The sequence below is a fragment of the Lutra lutra genome, chromosome 12, assembly GCF_902655055.1.
Source record: "Lutra lutra chromosome 12, mLutLut1.2, whole genome shotgun sequence".
In the NCBI taxonomy this organism is placed as follows: Eukaryota; Metazoa; Chordata; class Mammalia; order Carnivora; family Mustelidae; genus Lutra; species Lutra lutra.
Window position 1 is genome coordinate 41348404 of NC_062289.1, and position 23826 is coordinate 41372229.

The 23826-nt window shown below is 37.2% G+C and overlaps 1 protein-coding gene and 1 long non-coding RNA gene across 2 annotated transcripts in view; one reads left to right on the top strand and one right to left on the bottom strand.

Moving 5' to 3' along the window:
* The window catches only part of LOC125082157 (uncharacterized), a 238107-nt gene that overhangs the window by 116179 nt on the left and 98102 nt on the right, over window positions 1-23826 (top strand). The gene's annotated exons all lie outside the window — the stretch shown is intronic.
* The window catches only part of DSG1 (desmoglein 1), a 34953-nt gene continuing 27080 nt past the window's right edge, over window positions 15954-23826 (bottom strand). The window contains exons 14-15 of the mRNA XM_047697446.1: window positions 21319-21527; window positions 15954-17994 (exon numbers count right to left, since the gene is read on the bottom strand). Of these exons, the coding sequence (XP_047553402.1) occupies window positions 16948-17994; window positions 21319-21527 (1256 nt within the window). The 3' untranslated portion in view covers window positions 15954-16947. The remainder of the gene's footprint in view (window positions 17995-21318; window positions 21528-23826) is intronic.

The window sequence follows — 23826 nt, forward strand, 5'->3', positions numbered from 1 at the left end:
CCTTTGTTGGACACCAAAGAAAAATCTTATAGAGTGAGGACAAGATTTACAGGGAAGATACCCAATGAATAATAAATTACTCACAACATGAAAAATAATTAAAATGTTAGGGCCTATCATCATGCTGAATAAAATTAGTAGGCTGCTTCTTCTGCCAACATCATAAAAGCAAAATTATATATACTGACAACACACACACACAGGTCCACTACAGAACCAACTTCAAGGACTGACACTTTGAGCAGAGGGCCTTGTGAAAAGGGATCAGGCCCAAAGGATGGTGTAGGGAGAGAGAATAAGGAAACTCTCATCTCTTAATTCAGGTGATTCCTGCTTCCCTCCTTGAGAAATCCTATCAAACTGCATTTCTCAACTTTAAAGATGTTCTGAAAAAATAAGGTTAGGATAAAGAGACTCTAATTTCACTAGTATGTTTGTTCCCACATTTTTGCACTTTCTTTCCTCAATATACAGTTGAACCTATTATATATGGTACTAATTGACTAAACTGTCTTAAGGTAACCACAAGGCAGAGTTTGCTCATTCTTTGTGGCATTTCCACTGGTTAAAAAAAAAAAAGTACATAACATGGGTAAAGAACACATTTGAAATCCTCATAAATATTAAGGAGAAACTGAAATCAGGAACCTGAGAATTTAAGGGGTAAACAGAGCTGCAGCTAGATGTTCCTGAAAAATCACTTCCCTTTTTTCATTTCTCTTTTATCCATTGTTAGTGTGGGTTTAGAATAGATATATTTTCCCCATGAAAAAATTGCAAGTTGGCAAGTATCATTAACAAACATAAAAAGAAAATGTGGTTGAATGTTCTCTAACTGCTAATATGTGTTGGTTAGAGACTGATATTGTCTTCACTACCTCACTGCTACAATTCTGGAATAAGAAGTGCTCTATCACTGGTTAGTGGGAATTATTCTAAATAACATTTAATCTTTGAGAGTCTTAGTCTGGCATTTTGGGGAGCATAGGAGAGAGCAATAGAGGGCTGACATAGTATCCTAAAATGAAGATAAATGAATTGTATGTTGAAAATATTTATAAGAAAGCAGGAAATTATATTTAAGCAATGGAAAAAGTGAATTATTACAAAAATGTGGTATTTGGATACAACCATCCAAGCCAAATCTAATATTTGAAGATTCAAAAATTCAAAAATAAATTGACCTGATTAAGTATGCGTATGGTATCAAGTTTTGAAGTACATCCAGAGATCCTCCAGATATTAATTTACTCTTCCGTTGTGTGTTAGATAAATACTTAAACCAAGAGTTATGGAAAGCTATGCTTGAGTAGATAAGCTTTTAAAAAAATTCTTTTACAACGGTTTTACATATAACTGAGCTTTCATCCTTTGTTTTCATAAATTGTTCACAGGTTTGAAATGTGACAATTGTCTCTACCTTGGAAAAACTTTATTTTATAGCAAGGTTAGAACAGCATTAAATACTTTTATTTTTCAAATATAACCTCTATCAATAGTGCTAGTGAGTTTTGGGCTTTGGGGACACAGTGGCATTTTTCCTGTGTTTCTTAATATGTGAGAAATATAAAGGGCACTGTTGCTTGAAATGATTTCCAAGAGACAGGATGGTGTGAAGTGGTTCTCTCCAATCCAGCCCACCAAAGACCTTTCCGTTGACTGTAACTGTGTTTGGCTTTGTTTTTTTTGTTTTTTTTTTGTTTTTTAATTTTCACACAAAGCATTCGAATTATTTTAGAGTAGAGAAGGAAGGATGATGAGAATTTGGGCTATATCAATGAGTAGGGATAGTCCTTGGAGAACTGTGCATTGTTATCCCTGGGAACGTACCAGAAACAGCTATGGAAATGGTTTGTGTCTTGTGGAAATTCAGTGTGCTATGCTGCTTCGGATTTGAATTATAGAGATATAAGAGGAGAATAGAATACAAAGTATGTCAAATAAATGGAATTTTAGGCTTTAAAAAAGATAAGGTTGACATCTTCTTTCTATGTGCCCCCCAGCTGACCATGGCCCATGTACATAAAATTTCTTTTGGTGTCTGTGACGAAAGGAAAATATGAAGGCATAGAAGAGAATGCACAGCTTCTGGGCCATCAAGCAGAAATTAATCTGGGAGGCCCTTTTATTGTAATGGGACTAACTGCAGAACAGTGGAGAATGGGAAAAGCCAGTAAGGATTCTTAAACAGACGTATGGTTATAAACAATGGGTCAGTCAGAGCTTAAGAAGGAATTAAAAGTTCAGGGAGAAGTCAGTGGCTGTTATGATGGTTTTATTTCCACCACTACTTCCAAACAGGCTCTGAATCAACATATAATAGCGCATTACATTAATATGCATCATAGGGCAAGTTGATTATTGTGTAGTCAGCTAAAGAAATTCATTTTTATTTCAATTAATATTGAATTAGAATAATTTAATTTAGTTAAGAGAATTAATGAGACAGATCTAGATCTCTATGTGTTATTGTTTTTGACTAGGAGAAAAATTATACTCTTCTCTGGCTATGTTTGATGGAAGTATTTGCAAGGGTTTCCACCCTTTGTATCGTGATTGGTTGATTTCTTCTGAAATAGGAAATTATCTACTTATCTGACTTGCTATTTATTCATAGGGTGAGTTTCAAAAAAAGAAAAGAAAAGAAACAGCAAGCAATAGAGATAGGTACTAGATCTTTCAGCTGATTCCTCCATATCTCCCCATTTGTAACTCCTGTTCTCAGTGATTCAGAATTTGAATCTGGAGATTCTGATTAGACACAGATTTAAAAGATTTTGCAGTAACTGAGAAGTGGACACTTGATGCCCCATCACCTCATTTGTATTTACTCCTTGGGACAGTTGTTGAAGTGATCTCAAAGTAGAATCCTGAAAGAAGTTAGTTAGTGGCTAGTTACTAACCGAAATCCTTTTCCAGGCAAAACGTAGGTCATGATTTTGAGCTTAGGTAGATAAAGAGCAGTTACTTTTGTTTCTGTTGTGGGGTACAGCCATCTTAAAAACAGCATGAAAATATTAATGCTTAAAAATACCCTAGAGATGATCTAATGCAATCTCTCCTCTCTTCCTTCTCTCCGATCCATGTTATAGGTATAACCCTGGGAGGCTGTACAGTGTAGTAATGCCAAAGTAGGGGAAGAATTCTACCTCCTGATTACAGTCCATTTCTATAAATACCAAACCATTATTCAGTATTGACTGGATATATGAAAGCAGAATAAAAAAGAGTTGATGGCCAAATGCTATTATCTGTTACAAAAACTCTTTACATAGTTTAGAGTTTACCAAACTATTAAGTTTAATAGCTGGCACTGCAAGCAAATTCTAAAAGTAAGTTTGTCCTTTCATTAATCTTTGATATCAAACCAGTAGTGTCTCATTTGCTCGTATGAAAGTATACATAGAATTTTAGGGATGCTCTTGATATTTAAGTATTGTTCTATGCTTCTGTAATGTTGTCTCGTACTAGGACATTTTTAAAATAGTGGGACATTCTCATTCCATACATCATGTCCATCTAAGAGAGTATTTTAACACTTACATTTTTTAAAAGTAATGCCATCAAAAACAGGTAATTGAATGCAGGCCAGTACAAATTATTTTTGAAAAGAAAAATGTAATCCATTTAGGCCAAATAACATGATGTTAAGGCAGCATTTGCCATCAAATTATCAGGGTCAGGTTACTGGGGGATATTATTTAAGTATCCAAGAGCAGCTCTATTTCTTCCTAGCAAGTCTTAGAAGAAAGGAAATTTAAAATGTATATAAAGTCTTAAACTATGTTTGTCAAATGCCGTGGGCAAGTAGGTTTTAGAGTTGACTCAAGTAAAAAGGTTTTCATTAGCATGGGCCTGGGGGGGGATGAACAAAATGTAAACAAAGCTTGTCTTGGTTTTGACTTAGAGCAGTGTTGTGAATACACCTCTGTCTGTCCACCTTGAGTTAATGGTACTGAAGATAAACAAACTGTCCCCTTGTTAAAGCCAAATTTATGTATGGCAACCGTGGTGCCTGCAAACCAGGTTATTTGGGAGGTGTTGGAAATCACAGAGATTAAATGTCAGTTTCCTAAAGAGTTATGTTAATACCATAAGGATGATGTCAGTTTACACCCTAAAATCATACTTATACCCTGACAGAGGGGCCTTGTTGACTCTCTCTGTGACGTCATGTCCTCAGTGTGGGATGCCTTCTCAGTCAGTGCAGAAAGAATAGTGTAGCTTCTCACTCTGTGTTAATTAAAGTGTGCCCTTACATACTATTACATACTTGCTGCAGCCTTATCCCACAAAAATGTCATCTTCGTCTGCCCCCGACTCCTGGTCGTGATGACAGTGGCCGCTCTTCTGCGCTATGATAATTACCTAAGTGTCATGCTGGTTTCTTCAGTGGCTCTGGCCATGACCCTGTTTGGCAAAGCTGTACTGTATATGTAGTTTACCCTTTATGCTGTTAGTTTTGCATCTAGCAGTCTCTGAAGTGGGATGTGGGCTTAGGTTGTCTAGGAAGAAATTCAGGAGTAGGCAGGTCAAAAGCTAAGCAGTGGTTTTTGAAACAGATTTCTTGGACTGCTTAGACCCCAAAATCATAGGTCCAGTATATAATTCCTCTTTGTGCCTCTCCCTCCTGCCTCATACCCAAAGATCTCTATGGGGGAGGAGGCTTAGTAACAGAAAATAAAGGTGACATCTTTAAGGAGTCTGCCTTTCACCTTCAACTTCTCTATGGACCAGTGATGTGGAATGGGTTCCTAGAAGAATGTTTTCTGATAATTCTATGGCTTGCTTACATCATTAGGTCTTGAAAGAATATGTTATTATCACACGTGTTAGCTTTTGTGTAGAATTTAATTTTATTTATGTAATTTATCCCTAATTATAGCTTTCCTCATAGAATTATCTATTTATAGTTAAGGTAAATGTGTAATGCTACTGCAGCAGATTGAAATGGATAAACATCCAGATCTGGTTGAAATTTCTGTGGGTGAGTTAATTTATCTCAATAAATTGTAATTACCTCATCTATTTTCTTCCTGGTCAGATTTTGGGAGTTATTAGATACATTTATATAGAGAAACTAGCACTTAGTACACTCTCTTTGACTAGTATTCTTTCTTCATCATTTCTAAAGTGAATATGTCTGTAATAGACTTACCATTTATTAAAGCCTATGGCATGAGGTATAAATATGCTATTTTTTCTATTTACTAATATTTCATTTTTGGTGACAGTCAATAAATATGTCAATAAATATGGTTTACCTTATTGCTTGCTCCTCTAGTTTATAGCACATTAATTTCTGGCAGTTTCATACTTGTGTTTGAAATTTTATTCTATTTAATTGGTTTTTAATCTTCATTTTGGCTTTAACGATTTTAAAAATACATTGTATATCTTTTTTAAGAAAGTTTATTTTTAAATATTTCATTTATTTGTTTATTTTAGAGAGAGAGAATGAGAGAGAGAGAGAGAGAGAGAACATGAGACAGGGGAGGGCCTGAGGGAGAACCAAACTCCCCACCGAGCAGGGAGCCTGATGCGGGGCTCAATCCCAGAATCCTGGGATCATGACCTGAGCAGAAGGCAGATGCTTAGCTGACTGAGCCACCCAGGCGCCCTAAAATACATTATATAACCTTTTAAAAATTTGGTTCATTTGGGGTGCCTGGGTGGCTGGTAAGTTTACATTTAAGCTTTCTAGGCTCAGATTATTTTCAGCTTTATATTTAAAGTAGATTATTTTCCTGGTAATTGGTGTTCAATAATCATGTTTATAGAAGATGATTTGTGAAGTAAAATATTAATTTATTAATTTGCCATGGGGAGATTTTTTCCACTGCAGGATAACTATAAAGTTTATATTCTTTCTCTGAATGCCCTCCACTTGCCCTAGCAATCAAGGTACTAGCTCAAAAATTGTTTATTGGTGGGGCACCTGGGTGGCTCAGTGGGTTAAGCCTCTGTCTGCGGCTCAGGTCATGATCTCAGGGTCCTGGGATTGAGTCCCGCATCGGGCTTTCTGCTCAGCAGGGAGCCTGCTTCCTCCTCTCTCTCTTGCCTGCCTCTCTGCCTACTTGTGATCTCTCTCTGTCAAATAAATAAATAAAATCATTTTAAAAAATTGTTTATTGGTCATGAATGAAAAGCAAAGATGAATAGTTATTTTTTTTTTAAAGATTTTATTTATTTATTTGACAGAGAGAAATCACAAGTAAGCAGAGAGGCAGACAGAGAGAGAGGGAAGCAGGCTCCCTGCTGAGCAGAAAGCCCGATGTGGGGCTCGAACCCAGGATCTGGGATCATGACCTGAGCCGAAGGCAGCGGCTTAACCCACTGAGCCACCCAGGCGCCCCGATGAATAGTTATTTTGACATGCCTTTCATCTAAGCTGCAGGGGTATCTAGTAAGATATTCTTTCACTAGGAAAGAAAATACCTTTATTTATTCTCCCATACAACAGCATATGGAAAGGCCTGAATTTCTACAAAGGTTTGATTTAATCTATCAGGTGATATATTTTAGAAGAGTTGAGTAGTGAATGGATCACATTTATTTATCTATCCAACGAATAATTATTGAGTTTCTACATGTTGATTTGTCAACCTCACAGAGTTCTGGGAACACTTGCAACTGCCCCCATGACCTTTGTCATGTGAAGAAAGCAACATTTTCATCCCAAGTTTTTCTGGACTCTATTTTCCAAACATTGTCCACTAAAAAGTGTTTAGTTATATTAAAAATAAACTATTTTTTAGTTTACCCTCTAATTCCAACTACATCCTAGTAAGATCTAAATTTTTATATATCTAATCTTTCCCCAAAGCATACTTAAGGCAATTGGTCAAAATATATTTTACAATCTAAAAAAATTAAGTTATATTGTCCCTTGTTTTAAAGAGGAATCATCAGGTCAAAGACTAATTTAGAAGAAGTCCTGTTGGGAATGGTGGAATTTGACAAGCAATATAGAGTAGTCTGGAGACTCAGTTCTCATATAGACGGTCAATGCAAGGATGGATTTTAGAAAAGTTGTGTAGTGAATGGATTGCATTTATGTATGTATTCAACAAATAATTATTGAGTTTCTGTTTGTTGCTGTGCTAACTTCTGTGTATCACACATCAATTCCAAATTTGTTATTTAATTACTTCCATATCCAAGGAATGACAAAACAGTGTTTGATGTACCTTTTTAAATAAGCCAGGTGCAAGGACATGCCTTAGAAAGTGAGTGAATTAACATGGTGTTATTGGAAATAAACTTAAAATGTTGGGTTGTGTATACAAAAAAATGGTAACTTCAATGGACCCATGACCCTTCTTTCTAGCAGTAAATAGACATCCAAACCAATTGTCTATCAAGGTCACTCCTAAGTTTGTAACAGTAAAGCTAAGTCATCTCTTATAGGAGGATGATTATATATGTCTAAACACTTTACAGGGACAGGCATCTAATTAACATGAATCATACAATATCATAAAGGTACAAATTAATGACAGGGGGGACTTGAAGACTTTCCTATTTTACACCACCATGTTTTTAAATTCAGTTTATCAATATATTAACTTAAGATCCATTCTTGTTTACTGTGGAATATTTAGGAAAGGCCTATGAAATCCGAATGTTTTGTTTGTTGCATATTCCACCAGAGTGCTGCTGAGTATAGCTGTGGTTGTTACACACCCCGTTGGTGCCCTCTTCCTATATTTTGTTTGCCCTTATGTTTCAGTACCCACACCCCCAGTTTCTGACTGCTGCTATTGTGTTTCTTCACTGATGCTATAGCCACTTGGCCCACCTGTGCAGCAGGCATAGCTTGTCCTCAACTATAAACTGATAGGAGGTGTTGTCTAAATACATGGTCTCCCTCTTTTCTGGGATGGTTTAACTCTGCAGTGCATGCACTAGACTGACTTCCAACATTTTCCCCAGGAGAGCTGAGGTTCGGTTGCCCATGGGCGTAACTGGCTTCTATTGGCTATTTTCCCTTTACTGTTTCGTTTTGCATTTACTTACTGGTGTTCCTTTACATCCATCCTCTTCCCCCTCAGATTGCCCACAAATCCTGTTTCTCAGGCCCTAATTATGGGTAAAGCCAACCTCAGACGTGATCAAAACAGGTCAGTAATTTACCAAGTAGAAACTGGCATTCATTTTGAAAAAGATCTCTATTAATTTGAACACTGCAAAGTATTTTCCACTGAAAAATATGATAAATTACATTCTGGGCCCAATCAGGCATGGCTTTTTTTTTTTTTTTTTTTTAAGATTTATTTGTTTATTTGAGAGAAAGAGAAAGCCCGCACAAGTGTGTGTGCGTGAGTGTGGGGAGGGGCAGAGGGAGAGGGAGGGAAACAGACTCACCACTCACTGAGTACAGAGCCCGACTCGGGGCTCAATCTCATGACCCTGAGATCATGACCTCAATTGAAATCAAGAGTTGGATACTTAACTAAGTTACCCAAGCACCCGCATATATGACCTTTGACAAGAATTGGAGCCTGACATTTTGAGCAGTTGTGGGAAATTTCTTGAAGCAAGGGCTCTTTCCCCTAGGTTTTATTTTATTATTTTTATTTTATTTTAATTCTGGTATAGTTAACATACAGTGTTACATTAGTTTCAGGAATGCAATATAGAGATTCAACAATTTTATACAGTATGTGCTCATTATGATAAGTGTACTCTTAATCTCTCATCTATTTCACTCATCCACCACACTCTCTGGCAACTACCAGTTTGTTCTTTATATTCAAGAATCTGTTTTCTTGTTTGTCTCTTTTTTCTTTGTTTTGTCTCTTAAATTCCACGTATGAGTGAAATCACATGGTATTTGTCTTTCCCTGATTGCCTTATTTCACTTAGCTTTATACCCTCTAGGTCTACCCATGTTGCTGCAAATGGCAAGATTTCATTCTTCTTTATGGCTGAGTAATATTCCATTGTATGTATCTATATGCTACATCTTCTTTATCCATTCACTTATAAGTGGATACTTGGGCTGCTTTCATAGTTTGGTTATTGTAAATAATGCTGCAGTAAACATAGAGGTGCATATATCTTTTCAAATTAGTATTTTTTTTTTGGTATTTTTTAGGTAAATACCCAGTAGTGGAATCACTGGATTATACGGTAATTCTATTTTTAATTTTTTGAAGAACCTCCAAACTGTTTTTCAGAGTGACTGAACCAATTTTCATTCCTGCCATCAATGTACAAGGGTTCCTTTTTCTCCACACTTCACCAATGCTTGTTATTTCTTTTTATTTTTTTAATTTTTTAAATTTTAGCTGTTCTGACAAATGTGAGGTGCTATCTCATTGTAGTTTTGATTTGCATTCCCTGATGATATGTGATGTTAAGCATCTTTTCATGTGTCTGTTGGCCATCTGTATGTCTTCTTTGGAGAAATGTCTGTTCATGTCTTCTGCCCATTGTTAAATTGTGTGGTTTATGGTTTTTTTGGTATTGAGTTGTATAAATTCTTCATATATTTTGGATATAACTCTTTATCAGTTGTCACTTGCAAATATCTTCTTCCATTTAGTAGGTTGTCTTTTAGTTTCATTGACTATTTCCTTTGCTGTGCAGAAGCTTTCTATTTTGATGTAGTCCCAATAGTTTATTTGTACTTTTGTTTCCCTTACCTCAGGAGACATAGCCAGAAAAATGTTGCTATGGCCAAGGTCAGAGAAATTACTTCCTGTCTTCTCTTCTAGGATTTTTACATTTTAGGTCTCATATTTAGGTTTTCAATCCATTTTGAATTTATTTTTGTGTATGGTGTAAGAAAGTGGTCTAGTCTCATTCTTATGCATGTAGCTGTCCAGTTTTTTCTAACACTTGTGTTGAAAAACTGTCTTTTTCCTACTTTGTCACCTCCTTTGTCAAAGTTTAATTGACCATAGAATTATGGGTTTATTTCTAGGCTCTCCATTTCATTGATCTATGTTTTTGTTTTGTGCTATACTATTTGTGCTATACTATTTGATTACTCCAGTTTTGTAGTATATCTTGAAATCTGGGGTTGTGATACATATGGTTTTGTTTTTCTTTCTCAAGATTGCTTTGGTTATTTGGGCTCTTTTGTGATTCTATACAAATTTTAGGATTATTTGTTCTAGTTCTGTGAAAAATACTGTTGATATTTTAATAGGGATTACATTAAATCTGTAGATTTCTTTGGATAGTATGCTCTTCCCCCTAGGTTTTATATAAGCAAGGATGGCTAGCACATAGGCACAGAGCAGATGGGGATATACCAACTTTCTCATAACTAAGTTTTGTTTGTAAAATTAGGAAAAGTAAGGGTCAGCTAGAGTTTACCTTATTTGAACTCAGTCACTAAGTACATGCCCCCAAATTGGCTCATTTTCAAAATTTTGAGCCAATTTAATATGCTCCATCTGTGCTTAGTATGCTTGATTTTTTTCAAGACACTTCTCTAATGAACTTTGGATTTAATCTAATAGAAATCCATTAAAATTCCTAAAACAGAGGATTATAATCTAATTTACATTTATAATTAATTATAATTATATAATTAATTCTAATTTATATTTTAGAAGGCCACATAGGCTCATCTGTAGAAAATTGTTTGAAGAAAGCCAGTATGGAAGTAGAGAGACTACTTGAGAGACAGTTCTAGTATGGTGGTGGCAGATGGTGATAGAAGCTGTTGGATGGCCTGAGCTATATTTTGGTCATAGAATCAGTCAAAGTCATTAGCACATACTAATGGGTCAAATGAGGGAGGGGGATGTGAAGGAAGGGATGAAATCAAGGAGTACTTAGCTTCTGTCTTGAGCAATGGATCGCTGGGGTCATGTTTATTGGGGGGTATTGGGGAGTACAAGTGTGTTTAATAATTTTGAACATTTTAAAAGGGGCTTCGATGATGTCTCATAGAGACAGTGTAGAGTGTTAAGAGCGGAGGACATGGAACCAAACTTTAGGGGGAACATCACCATTTAATAGTTGGGTAGTTCTGTGACTGACACAGAAACAAAATAAGAGAGAACATGGCCAATGAAATGTAAGCTATATCTTGAAAGGATGGTATAAAAGCCAAGAAAGAAAAGTGTTGCAGTGAAGAGAGAATTGATACTTTTTTTCAGATTCTTCCCAGAGGTTAAGAAAGATGAGGACAGGAAAGTGGACCTTGTGTTTGGTCATCTGTAGGTCTTAGACAAATTTGACAAGGGCCATTCTAGCGGATGGATAGGATGGGGTTGAAGTTTGATAGGACATGAGAAAGTAAAGAAGGCACATGTATATGAGTCTTAAGAAGGTTGGTGAGATGGGGCCCCTGGGTGGCTCAGTGGGTTGAGCCTCTGCCTTCGACTCAGGTCGTGATCTCAGGGTCCTGGGATTGAGCCCCGCATTGGGCTCTCTCCTCAGTGGGGAGACTGCTTCCCCACCTCTTTCTCTACTTGCTTCTCTGCCTACTTGTGATCTCTGTCTGTCAAATGAATGGGTAAAATCTTTAAAAAAAAAAAAAGAAGGTTGGTGAGACAAAAAAATGAGGTAGTAGCTCCAGGAAGGGATGCTGTTGAAAAGGCTCTGAAAGAGAGTGAGAGATGGTTTCAAAAAAGGACTATTAGGGAAGGAGCAAAGTCATTGAGCAGAAATGGGGGATTGTCTTTTTATATAAATAGGACACTAGCTCCACTGTAATAAGATGGAGGGAGAGAGTGCAAGTACAGGTGGATGTCTCGTGAACAGTAAGATTAGATCATCAACTAAGAATGAGGAGGAAAGAAGAGGTGTGGGAGGGACGCCTGGGTGGCTCAGTTGGTTAAGCGGCTGCCTTTGGCTCAGGTCATGATCCCAGCGTCCTGGGATCGAGTCCCACATCGGGCTCCTTGCTCGTCGGGGAGCCTGCTTCTCCCTCTGCCTCCGCTGCCACTCTGCCTGCCTGTGCTTGCTCTTTCTCTCTCTCTCTGGCAAATAAATAAATAAAATCTTAAAAAAAAAAAAAAAAGAAGAGGTGTGGGAGTTTTGACGACAGAGAAGGTATGGAATAGTGAGCTAGTATAATGAGATGAGAGGTCTATCAGAGTAGGTTGGATTGTGAGGAACCGTGTTATATTAATCTGAGATTTGAGACTGAGTATTCAAAATGAAAAAAAAAAAAGTCAATTCTGTTGAATCACTTCTTTAACTGTTTGTGTGAGGACAGAGGTGGAATGTGAAAGATTTGGGATGTGAAAGGGAGGAGCGGGGCAAGGAGTTCAAAGGCATTCACCAAAAGGCAGCATATTTGAACTCATGAAGCTTGATTAGACACGGAGGAAAGTGGGGTGGCAGATAATGGAAAGTGGGAGGAGTCAAAACAAGGAAGCTCTGATGAAGTGGAGGCACTGTGCCATCAAAATGCAGGAGCTAGTGAGCTGGAAGGAGAAGGAGGAGGAGGAAATGGTCAGAGGCTGGGAAGACTGACACAGGGATCCAGAAACTGCCATGCTGGGTTGGGATGGGGAGAATGGAGATCTGAGAATTCAGAATTCCAGGTGTCAGCTGCCTCCTCTTTGGGGTCACTTGAGTTCCTATGAATGCTCTCTGGAGTTGGAGAGGTTACAGTGGACTCTGGGCCAGACTATGAGTCTTCAGTAAAAGTGAGAACCTTGTTTAGAGGTCAGGGAAAGACACAAGCAGAAGAGAGGGGACAGGCGGTTCAGACGAGTCTGGAAAGGGTAAGGTTTTGTGTAAGAGGAAGGTGATCGTGTTCTGAAAGTGTCACTGGAGAGCAAAAAGGAGATGTACATCCAGGAAAGATGAAAAGGCATGATTTGAAAAGAAAATCTATTTTAAAAGAATTACAATGCTAGTGTAAAGTTGCTTAAGTATCCAACAACAGATGTTTAAAATCCCAGCTACTTGTCATTTATGTATATGTGCAAGGCTGCTCAAGCCTGTGCTCAGACACTGCTGGGAAGCCCTCTGGAGAGAAGGCACCCCAGGAAGTTGAAAAAAGAAAAAAAAAAAAACTAGAAAATGGAAAATGAAAATAAGTTTTAACAATGTGAAAATAAAATAACAATGTGCAAATAACAACGTGAAAATAAAAATATGAAAATAAAATAAATCATCTGGACTGAAAATAATCATTAGATTTGCTGACCTCTTATTATTCCTTACAGTCTAAACCTCCCCACCTTTACCATTCAGAAAAGATGATGGAAGCATACCAATCATTTTATTGCTGTCAACATAAGCCTTTGGAAATTACAAACCAACTTAAAATAGCCAGTGGAGGACCAAGCAAGGAATTAGCACCCAAATAAGCCAAGAATTTTTATATTGAAACCTGAAAGAAAGCACCTTGTTTTAAACATCACCAAAGATGAATATTAGAGTTTAAAAATACTTAAAAAATAGCAAAAGAAAAATAAGTTAGACCAGGTACCGCTTGATGGTAAAGTATTCAGTAATTCAGATATAACTAAATGGAAGGAATACAGACAGTTAAACAATAGGTTGTTCCTTGTTTTAAAATTCTTTGATGGTTAATAAGTTGATCCATTCATGCTTTAGTCCTAGCATAAATTGAACAATCTAGAACTGGGAGGCAGATTCTATTTCATGGAGACTAGTAATCTGTGTGGACTGGTGTATTGCAGTGCAAAGGGAGTAAGTCTTAAAAATACCAGAAATCCTATAAAAGTTTGGGATTTATTAAATAGGCATGGGAAAATGTGGCAAATACTTTTAGAAGTTTTGCGTTTTGAATGTCTTTCCTAAATTGGCTATTTTAGCCAATGATTATAAAACCTTTTAGTTCCTACTCTAGCTAAAGGGTATCATATGTTGACCTTCAGATGTTGGTATAAATTCAGAAATGAGTTGTGTATATAACTAAAAACATCCAGTTAGAGTGAATATGTAATTTTTGAAGGTATATAATTAAAATTCTGTCAGGAAATTACATTGAATGGAGATTACAAGGCTAAAAACTATATGCCAATAGAGAAGAGATGTCCAGATGAAGGCCTACTTATATCCCTAGATAGATTATTTTTCTGTAAAGTTTTTGTGCACATACAGTTACATCAGGCGATATACATAAAAGCTAATAAAATGTAGCAGATATATCTGGAATTCAATGTCAAAATTAATACCAAGATGGTATTTTGGTTAATATTAAATTATAAAGAATTTATGATACACTAATTTTTGACCCTAAGGGCCATCTCTTTAGAAAGTCAGATGTTTTATAAATACCACTTTCTTTTCAAACTATATACACATAACATTTAAATTACTATTTCTTCCTTCTCCCTTTTGTTAAGAGCATGTTGATCTGAGATACAGCTTGCAATATAGATTTGAATTATAACTATTTGCTTATAAAATAATTTCCGTATCTTAGATCTGTAGAATGACCTAAGGTCTATGGGTTGCAGTAAAGGATCTACAGAGAAGAACTGATATCTGCCCAAAGGTTGTTTATTGAAAAAATGACATGTCTTTAAATGATTGTTAGAATTGTATCTTAAAAAGATAATTTTAAAATTTAAGAATAAAGAGTTAGAACACCAGTGTGTAATCCTGACAAAAAATTTATTTGAAAGTATCTTCCTAGAAGGATTGACAACTAGTACTGTCACTTTTTATATCTTCCATGGTTTTTTACTAATGGATCTTAATAATAATAGTTATTAAAGATGGTAAATCTGGCATTTTTTAGACAACCTAAAAAACTTTTTTGGAAGATATCAGGAGTCTTTAAAGAACACTTCTGATGATAAATCAAAGTGACACATAAGCTACTTATCGTCAGATACCATTCCATTAATTAATTAACCAATAATTATTTTTATTCCTTCAAACTCCTGAGCCCAGCATACTCAAGTATATTTCAATAAATACCTTTTGACTTTATTTCTGGAAAGATTATCCATCATTAATGGAACCCCCCTCCCCAAATGGGAGAGAAAGAAATAAAAGAAAGAGTTCCGCTGAATGACTTTATTTATACCTCTACATTTTGGCATGCTACAGACTATCAAAATTTCACATGGTCTACAGACTTAAAATAAGATGTATATTGTGGCTTTGAAAATATTGACATCATCTGCTATAATATAGAGCAAAATAGCTCTAATAAATTAGTTCACTCCCTAGCCCCCTTTGATAAGTGTTGGAAGTTGAAAGACTATTCTTTGATCTTGTAACACCCTGGGAAACTTGAGTAATTGCTGGGGAATAATCCTTGAGTAATTGGTGGGGAATAATAAAAAGATTTTGTCATATCCAGTTTCACTGTCGTGAGCTCATATTAACGCTGAATTTAGAAAAGAGAAAAAAATTCCTCTACTTTGCTATAGTAAACTCACCTGTGTCTAAGTATGCTTTGATTCTATTTATAGATTTTTAAAACCAGGTAATACTATATAGCAAACACATAGAAATGACATACCATAAATAATACATTATTAAATTTTGAAGGTAGAAAAATATATCATACTATATAATTTGGGAACTGTCTATCAATTGGAGCATTTTATAAGCCAAGAGCTTATAAGCAAATCAAATCAGGAATGTAACATTTATTCTAGTGAGAAAATTTAGTTAGGGAGTGAGAGTAAGGATATGTGGTGGTCTAGTACAATTTCAATTGGGTCAACACAATACCATCAACACTGTTAAAGGTTTTTAGTTGACCCCTTTAAAATAGTAGCAGAACATTGTCTAGAAAAGTACTAAACTCAATTAAAACTAATAATGTGGTATTAGGTTACAGAATAATTCTAACTTTTCGCATTAAACATTTTACATGTTCTAGAAACTTTTTTTAGATCCCCTTAAGAAAAAATTCCCCCAAAGCTTAGCCATACTGCAGGCTTTTTTTCACAGCTCAGCTTAAGTAAATTATTTTAACTTAAGAGATGTATAATAAAGAGCTGGATATAAATGAATAACATTTAGTGAATACACATCTGAAATACAATGTGATTTCCATCTGCTTCTTTGGAAGGTAATTTACCATTAGGGATGACAACCATGTCAGGTGTTACTTGCTTCAGTCAGAGAAGTACACCTGGCAAATTCATACTATTAGGTCAGAGCCACAGTGATAAGGGGAAAAATAAGTGTGATATCCTGCAACCTCATTGGTATGCAATATTCATAAATACTGCATCTATTACTAAACACAAGCTAGAATCAGAAAACTCCTTGACTCTATGGGAATTTTAGCTGAAACCCCTTCTCAAGATCTGGGATCAGACATTGTCAATGTCCCCCAAATGAATCTCACCCTATTGCCATTCTCTTTTGGAAGTTTCCTCCCAGGAAACATTTCCTAATTTAAGGATTATTTTCTCTGGTACAATTATTAGGGTAGGAGTGCTTGGTGGCTTGTGAGCTTGTGAGCTGTGTAGTCAGATTTGTTTTCTTTAATGGTTAATCATGGTCTGAGTATATGGTTGGATTTTTATTTCTGTTATCTGTGAAACTGACCAGGTGCTTGGCACATATTTCAAGTTCTTCCTGAATATGTGAGCTCATATTACATGTTTAGTCCTTTTTGAATATTGCTTGAACTTCATGGAAATCTAAATAGAGCAAGGAGAATTGTGCCAATAGCCATCTCAAGGCCATTTGTTTTGCATGACTGAGTTTAATTTATTCCATGTGCTGGAGATACAGGACCGGGCACACAGAAGATCCTATCACTGCACAGGCACAGGAAAGACCCTGTCTCAAGTTTTAGTTCATTGTCGTGATTCCATTAGTATTAATATAAGAAAAAGGTTTACAAATGCTAGGGAGAGCTCTTGCCCAACAGCACTGTTTACATATTTTTCTCATTGTGGTTTCCCACCTCACTCCACAGTTACTTAGCACCTAGTTGTGCATCATAAATCACGATGTTAGTTTTTGGTGGTGGGAGTTGAAGCTGAATCACCACAGCTGAGAACAAGTGTGCTGGGATCCTGGCTACTTCGTATATTGTACCGTACTGTACTTCGTGATTCGACTTCTGGCAGTACTAGGGGAGGCAGATCCAAGGGTCTGGCTAAAGTGATGGTCAGAGGAGCTTCTCATGTGGCCAATGGTGGCTGTGCCCCCCATGCTGCTACTCAGGCCCCCACCTCCTCCCAGGCTGCTCAACCCAATGCCACCACCACTTCCTCCAGCTGCACTGCCAACCAGGCCACTGCCTCCAGTCATCCCAGCTGGGCCACTAATTCCACTTATGCCAGAGCCGGAAACAACCCTCTCTGTCACAATCACATTTTGGGCATTTGATAACTCAGGGTGTATACTTAGATTGCCCATCATGCCAGAAGCTGGTCGGATTACTCTTTCTGTCACTACCACATTTGATGACTCTCTAGGATCAGGCATGGTCAAAGAGGTGGGTAGACTTGAACTTGGTGCTATTACCCTTTCTGTCACGATAATGTTTGACCCATCTCTCAAGTCAGGCATCTCCAACATTCCATGCAAATCAGTGCCAGAGATTGGGCCGACCACCCTCTCGGTCACCACTACATTTGATGCATGTCGATTATCATGAATATGGACAGAGGGCTTCAGAGTGCCAGAGGTGGTGTAAGACTCGGTCACAGTAACATTACCATAGCCCAGAGGATCAGGAATGGGCATAGGATGCTGTACACCAGGTCCAGAGGGGTAGGTACTCTCAGAAATGACTGTGGTGGTGCCAAAATGTGGGGAGATGGGTGGATGTCCACCAGTGATGGGGTCTGTTCCCTGCTGAGGGCAGATCGGTTCCATGCTTTCAGGTGGCCAAGAAGGATCAGGGTCTGGATATGGTTCAACTTCTTTTCCTAGGCTGATATCTGCCAACTTCTTAAATTTAGGCCCCAGTGTATCCAAAAAGCTGTCATCCAAGTCTTCTCCAATGAAGCTACAACAACCCACAGAGCCAGCAGGGGAACCTACACCTTCAATGTCATATATGAGCAAACAGTCATTGGATGGGCGTCCTTCATCTTCATCTGCATAAGCATATGCTTTCTGGATTAATAGAGGAAAGAGAAAAATGAGATTATGGATACATATTTAACAATAATAGAAGTCTTGATCATTCTTTTTTCTTCTGGGACATTACCAAAGAGGAACCTAGAAGGCAAAATTCTGACCTCTCCTAGAGATGCATTAAAAAGCATTGTAAAATTTCCTGAAAGAATTTGGTTAGAAATTATTTTAACTGTAAGCCTTTTAATACATTTTGATTTTTAAAATTTATTTAAATGGACTTTCCTCATCACAGTGCACTTTGGATACAAAAGCACATGCAAAAAATCACATGAATTATTTTGAAACCATGTTAGGAGGTACTTAAAAGTACTGTACAGGAAGTACACCAAATTGTGGGGGGTTTTCTTTTTTCTTCTTCTTTTTTGTTTGTATAAAAAAGGTAACTCGTAGTTGATTTGGGTTCATTTGGGATTGCACTTTCCTTCCTCCAATGAAGTGAATGTGGTGGCTCTATAAAGATTTATTTCAGTGTAACTTTTTCAGTAAAAAAGAACATTTGAATTTGGGTCTATGCCATTTTGGGATTCAGAACTGAAAGTTTTTAAAAATAGGATCTCCTTCACACACACACACACACACACACACACACACAAAAGAAGGGTGCCTGGGTGGCTCAGATGGTTAAGCATCTGCTTTCAGCTCAGGTCATGATACTGGGGTCCTGGGATCAATCCCACATGGGGCTCCCTGCTCAATGGGGAGCCTGCTTCTCCCTCTGCCTCTCTCTCTCTCTCATGAATAAGCAAATAAAATCTTTTTAAAAAAATAATATGAACAGACACTTCTCCAATGAAGACATACAAATGGCTATCAGACACATGAAAAAATGTCCATCATCACTAGCCATCAGGGAGATTCAAATTAAAACCACATTGAGATATCACCTTAACACCAGTTAGAATGGCCAAAATTAACAAGACAGGAAACAACATGTGTTGGAGGGGATGTGGAGAAAGGGGAACCCTCTTACACTGTTGGTGGGAATGCAAGTTGGTGCAGCCACTTTGGAAAACAGTGTGGAGATTCCTCAAGAAATTAAAAATAGAACTTCCCTATGACCCTGCAATTGCACTACTGGGTATTTACCCCAAAGATACCGATGTAGTGAAAAGAAGGGCCATCTGTACCCCAATGTTTATAGCAGCAATGGCCACGATTGCCAAACTGTGGAAAGAACCAAGATGCCCTTCAACGGACGGATGGATAAGGAAGATGTGGTCCATATACACTATCGAGTATTATGCCTCCATCAGAAAGGATGAATACCCAACTTTTGTAGCAACATGGACAGGACTGGAAGAGATTATGCTGAGTGAAATAAGTCAATTATCATATGGTTTCACTTATTTGTGGAGCATAACAAATAGCATGGAGGACATGGGGAGTTAGGAGAAGGGAGTTGAGGGAAATTGGAAGGGGAGGTGGACAATGAGAGACTATGGACTCTGAAAAACAATCTGAAGGGTTTGAAGAGGTCAGGGGGTGGGAAGTTGGGGGAACCAGGTGGTGGGTATTAGAGAGGGCACGGATTGCATGGAGCACTGGGTGTAGTACAAAAACAATTAATATTGTTATGCTGAAAATAAATTAAAAAATGATTAAAAAAATAAATAAAAATAGGATCTCCTTCAATTCAAAGTTAAAGCCCATAGACATGTGCACTTTTTTCCTTTTTTTAGGATTTTTTTAAAAATTTATTTCAGAGAGAGAGAACCACCACCAGGAGGGGTAGAGGGAGAGAGAATCTCAAGCAGATTGCCCGCTGAGCATGGAGCCCGATGTGGGGATCCATCTCACAACCCTGAGATTGTGACCTGAGATGAAACCAAGAGTTGGACGCTCAACCAACTGTGCCACCCAGGTGCCCCAAACACATGCTCTTTTATTTCATTTTTGTCGTTCATAATATTGGATTATAAATTTTCAGGTTAAGTATCAGAAATATCTTTATTAGCAGACCAATTGTTGCCATTTCCTTCAAAAATATTTTTGAGTCCTTACTATTTGCCGGACACTCAATTAGGAACTTGGCAATGCAGTAGTGAACAAAAGCAGACGGAGTCTCTCTCTCTCATATGGCTTACCTTTTAGTAGGAGGAGACAGGCAATACATAAACATATGTGTCAGGAGGTGGTAAGCTCAAAATGAAGGGATAGAGTGGCCACGGGCAGCCTCTCATAAAGTGATGTTTGATCAGAGGTTAGAATAAAGCATCAGGGTGAGGAAAGTACATAGAGTGTACCAGACAGAAGGAGTCATAGATGCAAAAGTTTTAAGGCAGAATTGTACTCTTTCATGAAAATAACATTCATTTGTAGGAACATGAATGGGAAGCATTCCTGTGGATTCAGCAACAGATTTCTTATTATTATCTACTACTATTTGGAAGGCTTTTATCACTGTTTAATTTCAAGATATCAGCCATCCTCTAAAGCAATAGAAGAGTTAAAGAAGGTATTTTAGGCCAGGATGTAGAAGGATGCAGATCTATTAGAGACAGTTTCAGAGACAGGAAATCTCTGAAGGCTTAAGTACCATCTGGTGTGTAGCCACAGGCAATTTTGTCTCTACCTGAGGATGGCAAAATTAATTTTGCTGGTTCTTAGAATATTCTGGAAGTGTGCTATGGTTCTTGAACCCACACTTACGGAGTGTTTACTATGTGCCTGGAACTGAGCTAGGTACTGGCAACATGATACAGAGAACATATAGACAAGGCAATAAAAACCATGGTAGACATATAAACATATTTTAGCAATGATAGGTTCTATAAAGTTTATACACAGAGCACTACAGAAATACAGACAAAGACACATCAATTCTATTTTGGATGTGAAGGTTATCAGTAAAAGGTTCAGAGAAGCAGTGATATTTGAATTGAGTCTTTAAAGATGAATAGGATTTTATGATAAAGATGATGGATAAAAGCATCCTGGGAGGGCACAGCATAGGCAAAGGCATGGTGTGAATGAGGCAAAGACACTTGGTATGTGGGGCTGGTGGTAAGGAGTAATTGGAAATGAGGGAAGGGATCATTTTATGAATAATCTTAATTGTCATATTATGGAGTTAGGACTTCATTGCCTTAGACAAATAGAGCTGGGAGTCATTGGCTATTTTTAAGTAGAGGAGTAAAGTGATCAGTTCAGAATTACAGAAATGTTATCTAGCAGCAGTATGACTGTCAGGCATAGACTAGAGGCTGGGAACATGCCAAAGCCCTGTCGAAAAATAGTGGCAGCCTGGAGTAGAGCTAGAGGCACAGGATGGAGAGGAAGTCATGGCACTCGAGACCTTACCTGACAGAAGTAGCTTTCCATGAAGTTCATATTCAGACCTCCTTCTCTACATTCTCTCATAGAATTTCTTCTTAATGTTCCAGAATATTCTTGACATATCTCAGGTACTCCTGAAGTTTTAACTCCTTCTGTTAGTTCAAATCCTGTTGTTCTTTCTCCTCCTCCCAGATCTTGCATTTCTCTGCCACCATACTCATTCGTGTAAACCCCTAGAAGTGTTGATAAAATTAAGTACACTTTCTATATAGCGTATTGTAGACCCAAAATAAATAACTCTCTATAATGTACGGTTTCATCATTGAGGTAAAACAAAGGTGATACATAAAGGGCTATACATACAATATGGAGTTCAAAATAATGTTAGTAATCAGTTTGTTCATTTGTTAGTTGTTTGATGTTAATTATTTATTGCTAATTATATGTCGTGCTGGAAGGGGGCGCTGCATAGAGGTTATAAAAACCTATGCTTTAGTGAATTTGATTTCAAATTGAGGGAGTTTTGGGGGGGAAATACCCAAATTCTAAAAGTTAAATAGTATAAGAATATCCCCAACATATTGGAAGCACAGCGCTTCCAGAGGAAGACCTGAGAACCACTGGCTTTCAGAGAAGCCATGGTTGTGGTGATGGGAAAGGTTGGCACCGAGACTCTTGGGTTTTCACTTGGATGTGATGGGTGACTAGAAGCCCATTACCATATTCAAGGCAAGTTAGACAAAATGATGGTTCAGTCCGTGGAAGAGCCATGGATAGGGAAAGTATTGGCAGTGGGATAGGTGCCCTATGGCTTTAATATTTCAAAGATCTTGATTTTGGGGGACAATATGTTTTTCATCCTTTTATGACTCTGGTGTGTCTCATTGTGCTTTGTTCCAGATTTGTGTAAAGTCTAGTAGATGTATTGAGGGGATAAATGCAGAAGTAAATTCTGATGGATCTGATGATTTGACAAGTCTTGAGAACAGATTGGATGTCAAGAATAGGGAGATGGAAGAGTCAACCAGGGCTGCTGCTCTTGAGGTGAGAGGATGTTGATGTCGTTAACACAAATGGAAACATCAAAAAGAGAAATAGATTTAGAGACCAGTGTGTCTAGTAGTTTGAGTAAGGTGCAGTCCTATAAACATTCCTGTGCCTCTCCTATTCTAAAGAGTTCAAAATTGGAATGGTAACAAATTTGAAAAAGACTGGGAGAAAAAGAAGAGAATGACTAACTTTGATCACTCTAAGAAAAAGCAAAACAGTACAACTGTTTTCAAAGATACAAAAAGTTTAAAAGAAAAAAAAATTTATTAGTATGGTAGTTATCCCCTTGCTGTGAAATTCAAATTGTTCCCTTGCTTCTGCCTGCAAACTGGTCTAGACCCCTGTTTCTTGTTTGTTTGTTTGTTTGTTTTAAGCTTTTATATATTTATTATTATTATTATTATTATTATTATTTGACACAGAGCAAAAGAGAGAGACAGCAAGAGCAGGAATACAAGCAGGGGAAGGAGAGGGAGAAGCAGACTTCCCATTGAGCAGGGAGCCCTATGTGGGGCTCGTTCCCAGGACCCTGTGATCGTGACCTGAGCCAAAGGCAGACACTTAATGACTGAGCCACCCAGGCGTCCGTAGCCCCTGTTTTAAGGCATATTGTCATTAGAGTCTTGGTTAACCATGTGCAAGGAGAAACTCTACCCCCTGCACATGGCCTCAGCCGACAACTTGCAAAGATTCTGATAGTGTTTCATTCACTTACTTCCAGTTTAAGAAACGGGACAAAATTTTTCAGATCAGCTTTCTGCTCATGCTGAGAATGGATGCAGTTTTGTTTTTTGTTTGTTTGTTTGTTTTGTCATGATAGCAGCTCAAGTCAGAGTGGGTTTGTATGCAGATAATTTTTTTTAAATGGATACAGTTCAGTAATAGAAATATTTTTATCTTCTTTGTGATTTTCTTAATAACAATTTCTTTTCTCCAACTTAATTTTAAGAATACAGTATATTATATATAATATATATACAGTATATTATATATATGTGTATATATACACACACACACACACACACACACACACACATATATATATATATATATATATATATATATATATGACATACAAATTTTGTGTTAACCAACTGTTTATGTTAACAGTAAGTCATCTGGTAGTTAAGTAGTAGTTAAGTTTTGGGAGAGCCAAAAATTAATACTTGTATTTTTGACTGATGGGAATCAGCATCCCTAACACCTGTGCTATTGAAGGGCCAATGGTATTTTTTTTTCTGATAAATAATGTTTGCTCTATTAGACAGAAAACCTGGACCAGAATTGACTTGTGGTTCTTCTCTCCTACTTAGAGAGTCCTGATACAGTCATCTCCTAAGTACTCTCTGATGATTGAGGAAGATTTTAAAAATTCAGCATATAAAAATAGTAATTCCTGGAGATTTTTCCGTTACCATTTGATCTGCAAATTAGTCATTTAAAAATGAATGAAAGAAACAATGTTAAAGACAAGATAATTGA